Below are 17,754 nucleotides of genomic sequence, written 5' to 3' on the forward strand. Positions count from 1 at the left end.
AATGGTTAATACCAGCCACCTGTGTTCCCATGTGATGTAGTCTGCCTGGGCCTATAAAGAATGTGTGTATCTTTACTTAGGTGTGGACAAGCCAGTTCCTTGTTGTGGTGTCTGACCCACGATAGGCTGTGAGCAGGGGCAAGAAGGGAGCCATTAGACCTTTGCTGTAAGTTTGTACCTTTCTTTACTAAATTGTTAGACCTGACCACTCTGGCGGTTTGGGCACCTTTCTTTGGAATTCCTGCATATCGGAACTCCTGTGAGCTCTCCTTCGGATCTGCAGGACATTTCATGTGCCTGTTACTAGCAGTGATCAGGAGGGCAGGGTAGCGTTGTTTACATGGCTTCTCAACACACAAGTTGCTCCCAGTAACTGAAAGGGAGAGCGTCAGGGGGCAGCAGTGGAGCCAATCCAGGGCTACTACTGCTGCACGTACACCATGCCAATTTCCCCACCGCCTAACCAGCAGTGACCTCTGTACTGGGAAGTCAGGTAAGCAAAGTGACTCCACCTTGCTCAGCTGACTTGATACTGCCTGCTGCTCGAAGTAGTCTCAATATGATTTACAGTATTGTAAATAATACGATATAGTTGTGAACTCTACAAATAGACAGGCTGAAAAACTGTAGCGTGGCTCAAGCTTCTGCTTTGAAAGCCCTTTGACAACAAGGCGCTTATGCCTCTCCATCCCACTCCCTAGAATTTATTCTTGCAGTTTTACTTTTCAAGTCTTTGTTTTAGTTAAGGAAAAGGTCAGATTGGCATTTGGCAAATGGCTCCATATTTCCCTTCTGTTTCTTATGCAGTAGTGATGGAACCCCAGTCTCATTTATAATCTGCCAGGCCTTAGGACTGCAACAAACCAGTGCCAATACAAGAAAGGACTTGTATCCAAAGGTGCTATAAAAATAGCTTTATTTCCTAGAAAATGTTATGTGTTCCTCAGGATATTTTCTTTCCTCTTTTAGTTTTTGCAAGGAGTATACCTTTCTTCCACATATTTGCTGTATAGCTCTACTATGTTACAGAGTACAGTTTAATGTGGGTTCTGGGTCAGAAAATGTTGAAGACTGCTATATAGCTACACTGGGAAGACAGCAGCAGAAATTCTTGGAAAGGAAGAAATATACTTGCCATGGCATACTGCTGCTGACCTTTGGCAAACATGACAACTGGCATCACTTACCGTATTTTTCGCTCCATAAGAAGCACCTGACTATAAGACGCACCTAGTTTTTAGAGGAGGAAAACAAGAAAAAAAATATTCTGAACAAAACAGTGGATGTATGATTTTTGTTGTTCATGCTGTAGTCACAGATATGTGATTTGATGGTGAGTTTGGGGTAGCCCAGTGCAAAAATCCTGAGGATCCATGTAGATCCATGCTTTGTAACCACATTTTTGCTCCATTGCAGCTCCAGGAAACAGTGGGTGCGTGATTTTTTTGGTGCAGGCTGTAGCCATGGACATGCTGTGTGATCTGATGGTGAATTTGGGGTGATCCAATGTAAAAATCCTGAGGATCCATGGGCTTTTACCTCCCCCCTCCCAGGCAGCCTCCTTTATCCCTAGTGTCCCTTATCTCTCTCCCGATCCCACCGATCAGCTGCTTCCTTTCAACACTCCCTTCCCTCTTGTTTGCCTTAAGTGTCTTTTCCTTAGCTGGAGCAGTTTTTTGCTCCTCCTTTTCTTCTAATTTCTCTCCTCGTTGCTTTAGTCTTCCTGTCTCCTCTACTTGCAAGTTTGCTGTCTTTACCTCCCCCCTCCCAGGCAGCCTCCTTTATTGCTAGCATCCCTTATCTCACTTCCAATTGCTTGCAATAAAGTGGCTTTGTTTCAACACCCACTTCCCTCTTTCATAAAAAAAAAGCATGATCTGCTTTCTGCCCCTGGGCAATTCGGCTCCAGAGACCATGCATTCGCTCCATAAGACGCACAGACATTTCCTCTTACTTTTTAGGAAGAAAAAAGTGTCTTATGGAGCGAAAAATATGGTATTTCCAATTCTGAAGCTTAGTGCCTGGCCTCAGGGATGGACCGGTTAAGAACCAACAAACTACAGCTCTGCTGCTGTAAGGAAGCATGGCACACCTTCTGCTGCCGTGGGGAGGTATGGCAAGGCCCTCTGCTGCCACAGATATATATCATTATATTTAGCTGGTAATATATTGTGATGTTGAAAATCAGGTATCGCCCAGCCCTATGGACATATAACCCTGGTTCTGGCCCCACTGCACTAGCTCCCAATTTGTTTTTGGGCCCAATTAAAAGTTCTGGTTTTGTCCTTTAAAGCCTTATATGGCTCAGGACCCCTATAGCTAAAGCTACCCCATAGGAAGCTGCCCACACACCCTGAGATAGTGCCACCTCCAAGTGAGGCCTGGAGGGTGGTGACTAGAGAAAAGGCCTTCTACGTAACAGCCCCCATTCCATTTATGGAATGCTCTCCCCATAGCGGCCCACCAGGCAACAACTTTGTCATTGTTTCAGCATCATGCAATGATGTTGTTTTCCGCGGCATTTGGGCAGCACCAGTGACTAAATGATTTTACTGTTTTCAATATGCTTATGTATATTTATTGTTGTAAGTTGCTTTGGGACTTGTTGCTGGAAACAATGCATAAATTCAGTTAACTTAACCAGCTGCAGTGTGATCTCTGGCCAGCTCTGAAGTTGGGAGGAAGGGTCCATGATAGTTTTGCAGCTGTGTGGCTGAACAGTTTTAGCCACACAGCATAACCCCTTCCCCTTTCTTGCCTTTGTTGTGGGAGGGAATAGTTGGTTGCTGATGTCTCCTGTGGGTCCTGCTTTCAGGCAGTACTGACCAACAGTGCATGCTCCTGCCCTGACTTCCCGTGAAGACACTGGGTGCTTTCAGAAGCAGTGTCAACTGTGCACATTCTCCTCACAGCCTAGGGGCGAGGCCAGCTGGACCCAGTGTTGGATGCGGTGACTCAAGAGTGCCATTGGGCAGCAGTGCCCAACCGTGCCCGCTCATCAGTCTTTCCCTCGGTAAATGTCGGGGAGCGGGGAGTTGGGTGCATTGACAGGAGGTGGCGGGAGGCAACTTGTAGATATGCCTGTTCGTGGTCTCTCCTCCCTAAGGGCTAGAACCTTGACAGCTGCAGTTGCAAGTCTCTTAAGGGTCAAAACACTTTTACCCAGAAGCAAAGCTGTATGTTGAGCCAATGATGCCAGAGCACGTGTTGGACAGCATTACCCGGATTAGGAGTGAAAAACGGTAAAACTGTCTAAAATCTCGCCTTTCCAGATAAACTCCTTGTACAGCAAATACTTTATTGGTCGGGTTTTGTTTTTAGTTTTACTGGAAGCGGCGCCACTGCCAATTATGTAAACTCACCCACGTCCGCTTGCATATGAGTCAAGTTCCTTTGCTGAGCTCAGTGGGACTGACTTCGGGCTAAACTGAGGCGCGGGGCGCCGTGTGCGCGGGCTCGCTTCGGAGGCGGCCGCCGGAGGAAGTCGAGGGAAGCCAAGCCTGGGTTTCCTACCGGCCAGGGACGGGGAGGGCCTCCAACCCCCTGACTCCGCCTGTACCACATGACTTCTCCCTCGCCTGCAAACTTTTTCCTCCTCCTCCTCCTTGTCCCGTTGCGGCCGCGGCCAAGGCTGGAAAATGGCGGCTCGCTAGACTCGCCGCTGGGCGCATCCCTGCCTTCGTGCGCCGGCTTCCCCCGACGGCGGGCAGGCTCGGGCTCCCGTGCGCCATGACGCGCTGGGTGCCCACCAAGCGGGAGGAGAAATACGGCGTGGGTGAGCGTTTTCTCTTTCTCCGTCCTCCTCCTCCTCCTCGGGCTTTCCCCCTGGGCTCTTCCCGCTTGTTGCGCTTCTCCTTGCCGGGCGCTGCGAACTTCCCGGCCAAGTTTGGTAGTTCGGCTGGCGAGAAACTGCAGAGGCTCCTCTTGGCCTCCAAGAGCGGCAACAAATAAAAGCACAGTACAAAAGCTGTCGTGGTCCTCCTTGCCTGGGTGCCCCCCGCCACATACTGGTTTCCCTCGCCCGCCTTGGGTTCCTTGTCTCCGCGGGCTGCCCCGCAGAGTCTGGCGTTCTTGCCCTGAGCAACGTCGGAGGGGACAGAGCCGATTCCTTGGAAGAAAGGCCTGCGCGGGGAAGGGTGGGGTGCGCACGGGCGGTCGCCTCTCTCTCTCTCTCTCTCTCTCATCCACATTGCAAGGCGCGTTTCCTCTTGAAGGAGCGGCTAGTGTTTTCCTGCCCCTTGGCTGCCTCCCGGGGACTCCCTCCCTCCCTCCCTCCCTCGCACCCGCCCTTTCTGGAGAGCTGATCTCCGGGCAAAACTATTGGGATCCCTCGGTCCCGTTGTTGGCAATTCCGCCCCTTTCTGCTTTTCTCCACCCCCTGAGCCACGGTCTTTATTTTGATCCAGCGGCGTCTCTGTGCCCTTTCCCTAGTTTTAGGTTTGCCTCTCTTTTCTTTCCGATGAAGCGGGTCGAGGTCTGTGCACCCCATTCTCCGAAGCTTCCTGTCCCACTAACTTGCAAGATTCTTTGTGCGTCTTTAAGAAGAGAGAGTGGGAACTTGGTGCCCAGTTGGCTTGTTTTAGCCCTGGCTCTCCCAGCCGACTCTTGTGCACTGCGCTGAACCTAGGGGAATCCTTGTTTGCTGTTCCTAGGTAACCCAGCTGAATCTACTGACACCCCCCCCAAAAAACCCCCCCTTCTTGTTGGACATGTAGACAGCATTTCATCCTGTATAGTCTGGCAGTGGATGTATCGATTAGTATTAAGTCTGTCACTATAGAGTAATGAAATCTCAGTTGATTCTATCAATTAAATCTGCATTTGATTAAAAGAATAGCTGTGAGTGACAAAAAGCATTATTTGTTTTTAAATTATACATACATGTGACACAGTTGGTGCTATCTCAGAAGAGGCATTCTCCTGTGTGAGAGCTCACCACTTTCATACAAACTTTTTTTGTGGGGGAGCATTGCCTCTTCTTTCTCTACCCTAAATCCATTTCACCCCACCAACAAACGAACTTACTTTACCCTGGCAAGGGTCCTTGTGATGTTCATGCGTGTGAGCAACTGGAGGGTAATGGCTGTGAGTGTGCACTAAAAAGCCCTCAGTTCAAAACTGAACCTTAGCCAAAATTCTACTGGCTAATCCACTAGTTACTTTAGGCAAACCATGATTAAATCTTGATGTTCGGATTGCTGCTTTTGCACTCAAATTGCCGGTCAGGAGAGGAGAAATTACTTAACCACCCATGTTGCTTTTTTCTCTGGACGGAAAACGATTATGGACCTTGTATAATTTCTCCTGTTAGTGGGAAAGTGGCGGTGGGGGATTTTGAAAAGCGAAAACAATGAATTTTATTATACTGTCGCAGAGCTAGTAAGGGAGGATTTTGAGCGGATGCATGTCAGGAAGCAAAAAGGTTAAGCACCCCCTTCTGTCCTGACCACACTCTCAAAAGGTGGTATTTGGGTTGTTTTTTTAAAGAAACAAACATGGGAGACGGTTTGTAGCGTTTGTAGCGTTCCTTTTCTCCCTTACAGGCTTGTTGGAGGGTTACGTGACAGATAATGCACAAGAAGTGCTGGAACACTCAAAATGCTTAGAATTAATGTGTTGAAGATGATACTCAGTGTATTGTGGATGTTAAGTACACCTGGAGTTGACCGAGGTTTAAGTCTCCTTTCATTAAAAATACATCTCTGTGAGGTCAGCTAATGAAATAACTTGCGTAGAAATTCCCTGTGTGCCTGCTGTCTTTCTTTGAGTGGCTCCTGTGCAATTAGGGGGCTATTTGCATGGTTCCTGATTGTAGAATCATCATCTGCCAGGAAGAGGGTCTGTCAGTTTTTCGTATTTGTCCTCACTCATGCAGGTGAGCCATTTGAAAAGATCCCAGGTGCATAGGTTCTGCTGTGTACTTAGGGTAATATTTAAAGGCCCCTATTGCTGGCTTGTGAACAGAGTATTTTTGTTTATGCACAGGCACATAAGTATCCTTGTATCTTTTTTTTGTTCAGTCCCCTGGTTGGAAATACAAATTTCAATAAGTAATGCAATAAAGGAGTTGTGTGAAGAGTGATATATTGCTATTTGGGATGCAATTTTGTACAAGGAGATTAGATACCCTGCTGTGCTATGGATAGCTCTGTAATTGATGCTATTGGAAAACGTTCTGCTCCTGTTTCTGGTTTTAGATTTGCCTCCTTTGACCTGGCAGGTCTTCCATAGCCTATATATTATCATCTTGATCTATTGTAGATCCTAATTGTAGGGTTTTGACTTGATAGGCTCTAATTACAGGTATCTTCAAGTCCTGTGCATAATGGGATTTAGCTAATCTAGATGTGGTCCTTTCCAAGGTCTATAGCCTGTGATTGCTTTTATGGTACAATTTCTATGGTACTATTTAAACATGTGTTAGGGAGAATTTAAGATATAGTAAGGTATGTTTTGACCCTGGCTTTATTTTGTTATATAAATTCTCAAAACTTTTTTCAGCAAGCCTACTTATGTATATAATTTAGTTATACTGTATTTTATAGTTTAGTTTTTAAAAGTTAGGCATATAGATATTTTTTCTGATTAAGTGGTCCAAATAAGGTTACTTTCTGCACTCTTTACTTGTACAGACACTTAACAACTCTTGAAAGATTATTTCCTTTGTTGGTATGGCTGGTAAGCTATTAATGAATGGTCTGATGTGAATGACAAAATCCTGAAAAATGGCTTTGTTCCTTCATTTATATAGTGAAAAAAATATTTACTATATGGGGGAGCGTTCACACATTTTACCATATGAAAAAAATACCTTGCTCATTAACTTTTCACATGGCCATTTAAAAATAAGTATTTGGGTTAGTTGTAACTGTAATTTATAGACAGACTAGTCTTTTGCACTCTTGTAAGCAATAATCCACTTCAGCAGATTAATAAATGGTTGATATGAATGATATTCCTTATGCACATACTCAATAATTTGATGGCACTGCATGTTTTCTGTTTTGACTGCTCCACAAGAGAAGCTATGTGTTTTCCTGTTACACTTTGAATATAATATGGGGGAATAGATGATTTGGTGTCTTGCATTCTGTAGCGATGTTTTCTAGAAATTCATCTTAGCTTCTACTTTTGCATTGCAAATACAATTTGTTTGGTGCAGTTCACACTGAAATATGAAAACTGAAGGGACAAGATTGCCCCGCCAAGCTTTACAACTCTCCACCTGGAGCAAATATGTGCAAGACAGTGCAAAAAATTGCTTATCCTTCCTTTAAGGCTACCTTGCACTATTGCTTTGCTGTGCTTTCTGAAGGCATGCTTTCCAGTGGGATGTATGGAGGTGGTTTAGAATATATATTTTTTGGAATAACAAGAAGGAATTTTCAGATAAGAACGAAATGTCCAAAGTGGATCAGTTCATCAAAAGGGTTGATGAGAGAAGAAGAGGGAGTTTATGATACGTATTGCCTGAATAAATAAATAGTCTTGCTGGGTTCCAGAGCGATTAGTTGAACCATAAAGGGTTGATCTAAATAATTGAAATAATAAAGTCTAACTTTAGGGGTGTCTGAATTGCAGTCTGGATCGTTCATCAGAAATTGTGGACAGATGGCAAAAAAATCATGATTCCTTCAGCATGGTGGTGGTGGGGTTGCCTGGAATGGAGTTGTTAAAGTAACCTGTACTTGACCACCTCTGCCAGCCTCCTCTAGTGGGGGATCTGCAGTATGTCTGATCTGGGGCCACTTTGCTGTGTTGGCTTGGGAGCTGGTGCAGAGAAGGGTGTCCCCCCCTCGCTCCCCACCTTCCTTCTGCCATGCTGGAGCTGTGTATGGGCTGCCAGCTGAGCTGCTCAGGGGTTGGGGTTGCACCCAAAACTTTGAATGTTGTGATAAAAATACGGCTTGAAAATGTAGACTGCAGACTAAATTATCTGAAAGTGCCCAGCATTCTTGGAAATGCAATACTGAGTGCATTAGAGAAGAGAACATTGTGGTTCTCAGCAAAGCAGCAGTCACGACTCTTGGTTTTGGTGTTCAGTGAGCTCATTCCTTGAAAGTGACAACCACCTTGCTTTTTCTATAGTGCTCTGTTGAAACTGCACATAGGTGTACCACCTGTACTGCAAACAGCTAAGGGCTAAGTCTGTAAAGGCAAATATATGTTGATACATTTATTCAAATATATTTAACAGTAGATTCATTGGAATAAATACATCAACATATATTTTCCTTTAAAGGCAGTGAGTGTTTGAGACCCCAATTATAGCTGATGAGCATATTCAACAGATGGCTTGTAGTGAATAGCTGCAAGTGGCTATTCACAATATACCAGTAAGTGGGCAAGTGCATCCTGTTTTGGTCCTTGATAGGTGTATGAAGCTTACGCAAGTGCATTCATCTGTCACTTAAGTGGCATAAGAACTGCGTCTGCTTCCTACCCCAGGGCTGCAACAACAGCTGGTTCCATGGTAGCCATTGTGCTTTCAGAATGTTACATAGGTGTGTTGTTTCCTGTCTGGAACATCTGAGACCCCCACGTACGTGTAACAAACCGTTACTTGTTCATATGCCGTTCTGAGCTGATGCAGTAATGGCTGTGTCCCATTGTCAACTGTTATTTCTGGAATTGGTCCATCAGTAACTTTAACTGGAAGTCATGGCAGCAGAAAAACTAGAGTCACACACAGCTGAACTTAGCGTTTCAAATTGCAAGCCGCTGTTACAAATGTGATTGATTTCTTCGTGGGCAGTGGCTTTGGCTGTAGCCTTAGTGTTGTATCTGTGGTTGAAAGGCCTATATTTTTTGAATTGGCAGAAGGATAGCTCAGTTGGTTAAAGCATGGTGCTGATAACGCCAAGGTTGCAAGCTTGATCCCCATATGGGGCAGCTGCATATCCCTGCATTGCAGGGGGTGGGCAAATGATGTCTTCCAGGGTGGAAAGTGTTTCTGGCGTAACTTGTCAATTTAGTTTGTTGGCAGTATGTGGCATTCCTTGCTTTCAAGCTTTGTAGCCATTTTAGTCGTGCTTTAGTAATCCAGTTGTCCTACACGCATGTGTCCTTTTTGGTGTGCTTGTTTTTGTTCTCTGCTTGCTTCAATATGCATATGGGCCTGGAAAATTTAAGGTGCTTGAGATATATATATATATATATATATATATATATATGATTACCAGTTACAGTGGTACCTCGGGATGCGAACAGGATCCGTTCCAGAGCCCCGTTCACATCCTGAACAGAACGTAAGACACGTCTGCGTGTGTGCGGGTTGCGTTTCGCTGCTTCTGCGCATGCGTGTGACGTCATTTTGAGTGCATGCGCGAGTGGCGAAACCCGGAAGTAACGCGCTCCGTTACTTCCAGGTCGCCGCGGAGCGCAACCCAAAAATACTTATCCTGAAGCGTATTTATCCCAAGGTATGACTGTACTTATTTGAGAGGAAGCAGGACAGGAGTAATCTTTTCTTGATCGTCATATATTGATAAGAGCAATATCAGATGAAGTACTTTAAGACAAAGACATATGTTACATTTTGCATATGGCGGGAATAGATGTAACACTTTCCCCCTGCGTTCTGAGGCATTTTTCAGGGTAGTTAACATGGATCCAAATAATTTCCAGCGCTAGGAAAATGTCACATTGGTCTTGACCCTAAACAGTTTTTTGAAGTAAATGTCATAGAGGTCAGACATAAAGTAATATTGGAATCTTAGTGGCATCACTTACTCTGAATAGGATATAAATTTTAGGACAAAAAACTTGGGTTGTCTCAATGCTGCAGCTCCACTGGTGAAGGGGACTTCTGTGCATGCAAAATAAATTGCTCCTTCTGTTCTGCTCCTCCTGACCCCCATGGCTCCTCAAAATCAGCTTTGGGGGTGGGGGAGCACAGTAGAAAGAGAGAAAACAAAAGACCTGTTGTGGGTCTTTTGTCCCCACTGGCCCAGCACTGGGTACAACCCCCTGTTTTTGAGAGTTGGGAAATTTAGCTTTGTTAAACAAGAATGATTTGATGTTTAAACCAGCTTAATATGGCCTGCTCCCTTGCTTTAAAAAAAAAGAAAAGAAAAGCTTGTTAAGTCTGCTGTAGTGTGTTTGTTCTTCAATTTGCAATATGATGAAAAATTTGTTTGTTGTCCACTGATCTCAAAAAAAGTTGCACGCATAATAGAATAATATAACAGAATAGCTGTGAATGATGATTGTGCTCTACAATATGGCATGTCTCTAATGAATATCAAGGGTGTGAGAGTTGGAAAAAAGATGTAAAGTGGTACCTTGGGTTACAGACGCTTCAGGTTACGCGTTTTCAGGTTATGGACGCGCCGAAACCCAGAAGTACCGGAATGGGTGCTCATGCATGCACAGAAACACTAAATCACACTTTGCGCATGCGCAGAAGCGCCAAATCGCGTCACACACGTGCACAGGCGCGGCGCTGCGGGTTGCGAATGTGCCTCCCTCACGGATCACGTTCGCAACCCGAGGTTCCACTGTATTGTGGCTGAGAGAGAAACAAAATTTGATGCTAAATGGCATTATCATTTTCCTACAATTCTCATTCTGACATCCGGTTCTGGGAACTGTACAGAGTAAATACTTCTTTTATTTTCTGCCTCACTGGTCACCTCTCAATAATTTAGTATAGGGAGTCATCAAATTTTAGGGCCAGTGGGCACACCTGGAATTGGAAGGATGCTGGTTGCAAAATGACTGCCATGGTGTATGTGGTATAATACAAAACCTCTTGGGTACCCTCTGGAATACTATGTGATCTTTGGATGAAGGGTGGAATGTGATTTTAATAAAGAAACAAACAAATTGCCTTAAACAGGGTCAGTTACTTGGCATGTCGCAACAGCAGGATGGTGACACAACCACAATGACATTTCTGTGCTTGGCGAGTGAGTCAGTCCTGGCATGTTGTGTTTCTTTTGGGGACTGCTTGCATTGTCACATTACACCATGTAATCATGTGTGCGGGTCCACCAATCACACAGAGAACAGTTAGGTGGACTAGTTTGCAGACATGGATTCAGCCGCCCCTTCTGTGATGACAACGGTGCTTCTTGCAGCTAATGTTTTGAAGGGAAAAAAGTCTGTTGTTAAATAATTACACCCTTTATGCCATATGTACCAGCCAGAGGTACTTGTTGCTGCTGTGGCAGAATAAATTAATGCTTCTATGCTGGCTGGATAACCTGGATCATCTTGCCACATCAGCACAATACTATTGGTTTTGATTTTGCACCAGCATAACAGGTTGTGATTATTTTAAATCAGTTGAAAGCCACGGCTTAAAGTAAACCAATCTGTAACCTCCCTCTCCTTAATGCATATGCTACCCTTAAGCAGGGACATCAGTTTGTGGCAGAACTGCAGAACTCTTTGAATTTATTCATTGGTTTTGTAATTTCCACTGCAGTCTTGGGAGTGCAGCAAAGAATAGTCTTTCCTTTTGAGCTATACACTCCTGTGCGTGACTGGCTTCCCTAATCTCTCATGTTCCAGAGACTTACTGGTTGTGATATACATCTCAATAACTTATTCCCTGTATCTGTACTGAAAGGTTGTGCTGTCAGTGTGATACTGTAGTGGGGTATAAATGTCCCTGAAAAGCTGTTTCCCCTCTGCTAAACTAATTTTGTGGCGTGCGATTTATAAAACCATCCAGAATATCCATTGCATATACTGAGGGAAATTACCGCCTTGGAACAAAAGGCATTGTAATGATGTTTATAAATATTATCACAGAATGCAGTTGTGAGGGTGACTCAGCTTCATATCCTGAAGTACTTCATACAGGAATAAAGATGGGCCAGAAATGGTAGTGATAGGGTGTGGAAATGCATTGTTTCTTAACAGGATGAATGTCATCAGTAGAGTATATAAGAAACACACATGTTTGGTTATATCCTTATTAAGGCCTGTGAAACGACTTGTAGTTGTATCCTTATACTCTTGTTTTGTGAGACACGTTTTGATTTCTTGCAAAACACATTTTTGCTTAGCTGTGTATGGGAGTACCACAGAAATATAGCAACTGTGGCAGGTAGTCATCTAGGACACCTTTAATTCTTCAAGCTGGCTATTAAATTGAAGGAAGTTCTCTGCTTTAAAATATGGGAGTTCGGTTCTCTGTGACACTTGGATTTTATGATATGCCTACTTCTTTTCTAGAGTTGGCTCTAACCCACTTTGGGATTGCTGATAAATCAGCAGCATTTGGGCTGGCCTTGGACAGATAAAAGTTTCGGTTTTATTTTTTTAAAACAAATATGGTATATTTATTTTAGACTGTGTTTTTGAACATCCGTCAAATTTATAAAAGAAAGCTGTTTTAAGTGACAGCTGGAAGGAGCTAGGGATTTTGCAAGCAGGTAGTGTTACATAAGTGCCGTTTTGTCAAAAAGAGTGGTTGCCCCATTGTGAATCGAAGGAAGGCAAGGCTGTGTGGCTAGAAAGCACTGCCCTCCAACACTAGGGCAGAAAATGAATGCATAGTAGAATACCTCGTGGCCACTTGTAAATTTACTAAGAGTGCATGTAACCACATGGAATATTTGTCATGTGGCATCTGACCATATGAGCGACGTCTGATTTTCAACATTGTGATATGTTACCAGCTAAACATCATGAGATACAGATATATCACAATGTCTGAAATAAGGATGTAATGTAGTAGAGATGAAGAGGCTAAAGTCTTGCAAACTGCTACAGCTTTTAGGAGTCTAAAACTGATGCATTTTTACTTACCTTTAACATATTGTTACAACTGTTATTTTATAGTTCGGAGTGACAGGGGCACTGCATGGCTTGCTTTTAAGTCACAGTATATGGTCACCACGATTTATCAGGTAAGGCTTCCTGACTTTGCAGACAAGCTGACAGAATTATCAGGTGATATTGTATACACTTAATGGCTAGGGTAGCAGTAAGTAATAGGAAGATTTCTGTAGATTATTGCTATTTATACAGCACCACCAATGTGCATGGTTAATAAGATAAGTCTCTATCCTGTGGAACTGAGACTGTCAGATGAAAATCCTGTATTTGCTCTGGTGTGTGGAAGGGGAGGGGCTGCGAGTTTAATCACCCATGTTTAAAAAGCCAAACCCCCTGAACATAGAAGTCTCTAAACACATTAACAACAATAACAGAACTTCAATGCCTTTAAGAATTTGGGAGACACAAATTGAACCAAATCCATCTTAGATCTGTAAAAGTTGACAGTTCAGTACAGAATGCTAACAGATTGGATTCTTTGCTAGCTAACCTCTGATCAATGACTACTTTGTTTTACAGTCCCTTTGTATAATAATTGACTACTTTGGTGAGTAGTGCTGTAGTTAAAATTTGGCCCTCTATATCACTTCCGTCTAACTGCACATGCTACATACAGATCATTTTAGGTATTGCGTGTTCAGACCCAGAAACCTCCCCCCTAAATAAATTCACACTTGACTCAAATTTTTGGTTTGGTTTTTGGCAGAATTTAGGCCACAACTTTATTGATTACAGAAAGTGACTGGTTGCATAGACTCTGGTTCGACTGGCTCCCTGCCTTGCAGGTAGCGCTGACCCAGGGCACCAGCACAGGTCAGCCAAGGGTGAACACCTGGATAAGCGGAAAGCCGGGAACGGGCTAACTCCGCCACCCAAATGTCCCCCTGGACTCAGGCACGGGCACAACCCCCTCACAGGGGTTGACAAAACCATCGAGTCCCTGGATTCCTTTAACGGAATACCCTTCACATAGGGATGGCGAGAGTGTTCTCCCATCCCTATCACCTGAACCAGAGCCTATCCGCAACCTTACAAGTTGTGACGATTTGCTACGCGGTAGGTGAAACCCAAATGGCAACAGCCAATCAGCCAAGTGGGGGAAATTCCTGCCATGCCCCTGTCCCAACGACAGACGACACACGACGGCATAGGAAGGTCAAGCGCAAAGCCCTAAAAGTAGGGCGAGGTGGGCGGGTGTTCTGAAAGAGGAAGCTCTGGGCCACGTGCCTGGGCATAAATAGGTCCCTCGAACCATTTGGACTGCGTCCCATTGGCCAGATTGTACCCAGCTTCGAGGGACCTACCAATTGGGTGTTGTGGCTGACCAAATGTACCCACCCACAACACAGGGTGTCGGTTGTCCTGGTCTCACCGCAATACGTGCCCTCTTTATGGGAGGACCCGATTTGTGATACAGAGACTATTGAAAGAGTCATGGAGCTGGGAGAGGGAGTAAGGGAGGATATGACAAGAGAGAAACAGTATTATCTTTTGCTCAGTGGACATGATACTAATATACTTTGCAGTGGACTAGGTAGTTGACATCCATCCAGATAACTTATGCTCAGTTTGCCATTTTAGATAGAGGCTGCACATGCAGTGTTTGGGGATTTGTTTATGTTGCCAGCTCCGATTATTTTATTTTAATTATTTTACATTTTTATACCACACCTCCTAAGAGAAGCTTAAATTGGTTTGTAATAAATATATAAAAAATATAATAAGATGCATATGAATTGCAGACATTTTCATTTTTGGAACCAGTTAATTAAATAGTGGCATCAAATTCAGATATAATCTGATCCTCCCTGGGGGGGAAAAGTTGATATATCGGGTGCCATTATTGGGTTGAGGGAATCGGGGCTATTTCTGGGAATACATGCTTCAAATGATAGTGACACCGGGAGCCTGCCATGGGACCAAATGCAACTCCCCTCTTCACCACCCCTCTTGACCACCTTTTCCCTGGGAGCACATTCACTCTTGCTCCCCCTAGTTCTGTGCTTTGTCATTTAACAGCTTTTAAATATATCAGCACCAAAGTTAACAGTGTGTTAAGATTAGCCAGCATTTGAAATAGCAGTTTAACGTTAGTTTTTGGGTCTGGATTAGAAAAGAATCCTGCTAACGGAAGGCGAGAGGAATTTACTTCTGAGTAGGGACAGGGCAGCCTCTGTGCTGGCTAAAGGTATCCTGATCTACTTAATTTCTAGATGATGATGTTTAAGTGTCATTTTGTATCGTGAATAGTGTCTAAGTGTTGTTTTTATCTATTTATCATGTGTTTTGGCACTTCTCTTTTGGTGATTTCCTGGAATATTTAGCTCAGCTAATGAGTTGTTGGGAATTCTTGGGTTCTTTCATGATATACGGTATACGTAGCAAACTCTGATTTCTGCTTCTGGTTGTGTACTTTTGCAGTAGGTTGATTTCTGTATCCCCCCTTCCCCTTACAATTATGGCCTTGATTTGGACCCCTTGAGGCCATTCCAGTTCTTCTACTTCCATATTACAAAACATTGGTCTGTCTTGAATGATCAAATGCCCAGCCTTCCTTGCTTAGCCTGCAAGATAAAATTAAAATGTACCTGGCAGCCTGGCTTCATAAAAAATGAAAATAACATTTTAAATGAAGAGGATTGGCTGATTCATGAGTTGCATTCTGTATTCTCTTAGTGATGAAAGTGGGAAATTCCTGTTGTAACACAGTGATACATTTTGAATATACCTTAAGGACAATGGCTTATGATTCACCATAGCCAAGGTTGTTAATTATGCATGCCCACCTCTTCATTCAGGCCATAAACTCTGCCTGTTATGTAACTTGTTCAAGAGTCTCGGAAAGGATTAAACCTACAGTTTTAAAAACAGGGTTATGCAATGTTTTAAAATCTGTGTTCAGTTTACATTAGTTTTCACATTAATGTTTTCTTCATAATTGTGTTGTGTATGCGTATATGTGCTTGGACATTTTAAGATACCATTCCGTTAAGGAATGTCTGGTATTCAGCTAGTGGACAGCTAGGTAAAGGTAAAGGTACCCCTGCCCGAACGGGCCAGTCTTGACAGACTCTGGGGTTTGTGCGCCCATCTCACATCTATTGGCCGGGGGCCAGCGCTGTCCGAAGACACTTCCGGGTCACGTGGCCAGCGTGACAACGCTGCTCTGGCGAGCCAGAGCCGCACACGGAACGCAGCTACCTAGAAGCAAATAGTATAATCCTTGTAAAACATTTAGTGCACTTTGGGGGCATAAAAATTGTTAGGGCAGTAAGATAGGATCAGGATTCTTGCTATACCTTTTTCCTCACTGAGATATTTGCTTATAGTACGCTCACGTGAAACAACAACAAAGTGGTCTTTCGTCATGGATGGCAACTATTCCTTAATTGTGCATGATATTTTGTGTTGGTTTCTGTTTTTTGGGAGGAAAAATCAACCGAGTTTTGATTATCTGTAAACTTTACTTGAACACAGAACTGATGGGTTGGTAAACTTTTTACTTCATAAGGGCAATACTTCCCCCTTCTTTCCCTTCCAGCAACTGTTATTCATAGTTGTTATGCTGCCTCTGTTGTTTAACTCTCATAGCCTAATAGCTGTTGATAGACTTACTGTAGTGAGCATGTAAGCCAGTGATCTTGGCTGCATCTTATTACAATACGTTTTGTAATTTAATTATATACTGGGTGCTTTTCTGTGCTTTCCTGTTTTTTGTTTTTTTAATCAGCAGCCCATCAATTTCACTGTGCTGCCTTGAGTTCTAGTACTAAGCCTCTTGGGCTTGCTGATTGGAAGGTCGGGAGTTTGAATCTGCGTTACGGGTGAGCTCCCATTCCTGTCCCAGTTTCTGCCAACCTAGCAGTTCGAAAGCATACCAGTTCAAGTAGGTAGATAGGTACTGCTGTAGCGGGAAGGTAAATGGTGTTTGGTGCTCTCTGGCTTCCGGCTCAGTCATGCTGGCCACATGACCCAGAAAGCTGTCTGTGGACAAACGCCGGTTCCCTTGGCCTAAAGCAAGATGAGCACCACATCCCAAAGTCACCTTTGACTGGACTTAACTGTCCAGGGATCCTTTACCTTTATTTACCTACCAAGGGACCAAGAGAGAGACACAGACAGAGAGAACACAGTCCAAATCTGTCTCTTCCTTTGCTCCGCTCTTGGTGTCCAATCCTAGTTGTTCGTTCTTTTCCTCTTCTCTGAGTCTTCTGGCCTATAAGAATATGGCAGTGAGGGGAGTAGATATCCTGGAGGGCATTCTGGAAGTTCTGATTATGGTTGGTTTAGGCCGGACTGCTGCTGTTAAAGCTGTCTACAGTGCTAAGCACTATTTACTTATGCTGTAATGGCGAAAGGATAAAACCACCCTAAAGTAGAGTGATTTTCCCCAGTAGGTTAATGGAGCTCAAATTAGTAGGATTATTGGGGGATGGTGTGGAGTTGGCAACAAGGTTGCGATGACCACAATAGCATGGGGCCCTCCATATGTGCAACCTGGGGCAATTGCCTGAAAGAGAGGCCACCTCTACCATGTTCATTCCTGTAGCCATCTTTTTTTGTTACCCAAAGACCCCCAAAATCCTTTAGGGAGGGCACTTTACCCTTTTGACTGCTGCTACACATTGATTTGATTTTTTTTAAATTGAGCTATCCTATACAAATTTGGAGTGGAGTCCCTAAGGTGATTGGATGGTGCCTTGTATCATAGCTGTCAACTGTTCCTTATTTGGTGGGAAAGTCCCTTATCCCAGCGCCGTGTCCCACTGCTGTCCCTTATTGATAATATCCCTTAAATTTCCCGGGTTTCAAAGGAAGCAGCTCCTCTCCCTCCCTCCCTCCATCCCTGCCAGCCAGGGAGGAGGGAGGCTCCAACTGTGTGGCTTGGCTGCGTTGCTCACCCAATAAGGAGTCTAAGAACAACTGGGGGGTGGAGCTTGCATGCTTTGTGCCGATCAAATC

At 44.0% G+C, this 17,754-nt stretch overlaps 1 protein-coding gene across 2 annotated transcripts in view; it reads left to right on the forward strand.

Moving 5' to 3' along the window:
• The first annotated feature begins 3,605 nt into the window (after positions 1 to 3,605).
• Positions 3,606 to 17,754, forward strand: part of DOCK1 (dedicator of cytokinesis 1) — a 361,394-nt gene continuing 347,245 nt past the window's right edge. For both annotated transcript variants that reach the window (XM_082222828.1, XM_082222829.1), the window contains exon 1: positions 3,606 to 3,775. In XM_082222828.1, coding sequence (XP_082078954.1) covers positions 3,730 to 3,775 — 46 coding nt within the window. In that variant the 5' untranslated portion in view covers positions 3,606 to 3,729. The remainder of the gene's footprint in view (positions 3,776 to 17,754) is intronic.

The sequence above is a fragment of the Podarcis vaucheri genome, assembly GCF_965113315.1.
Source record: "Podarcis vaucheri genome assembly, chromosome: 5".
Classification (NCBI taxonomy): Eukaryota; Metazoa; Chordata; class Lepidosauria; order Squamata; family Lacertidae; genus Podarcis; species Podarcis vaucheri.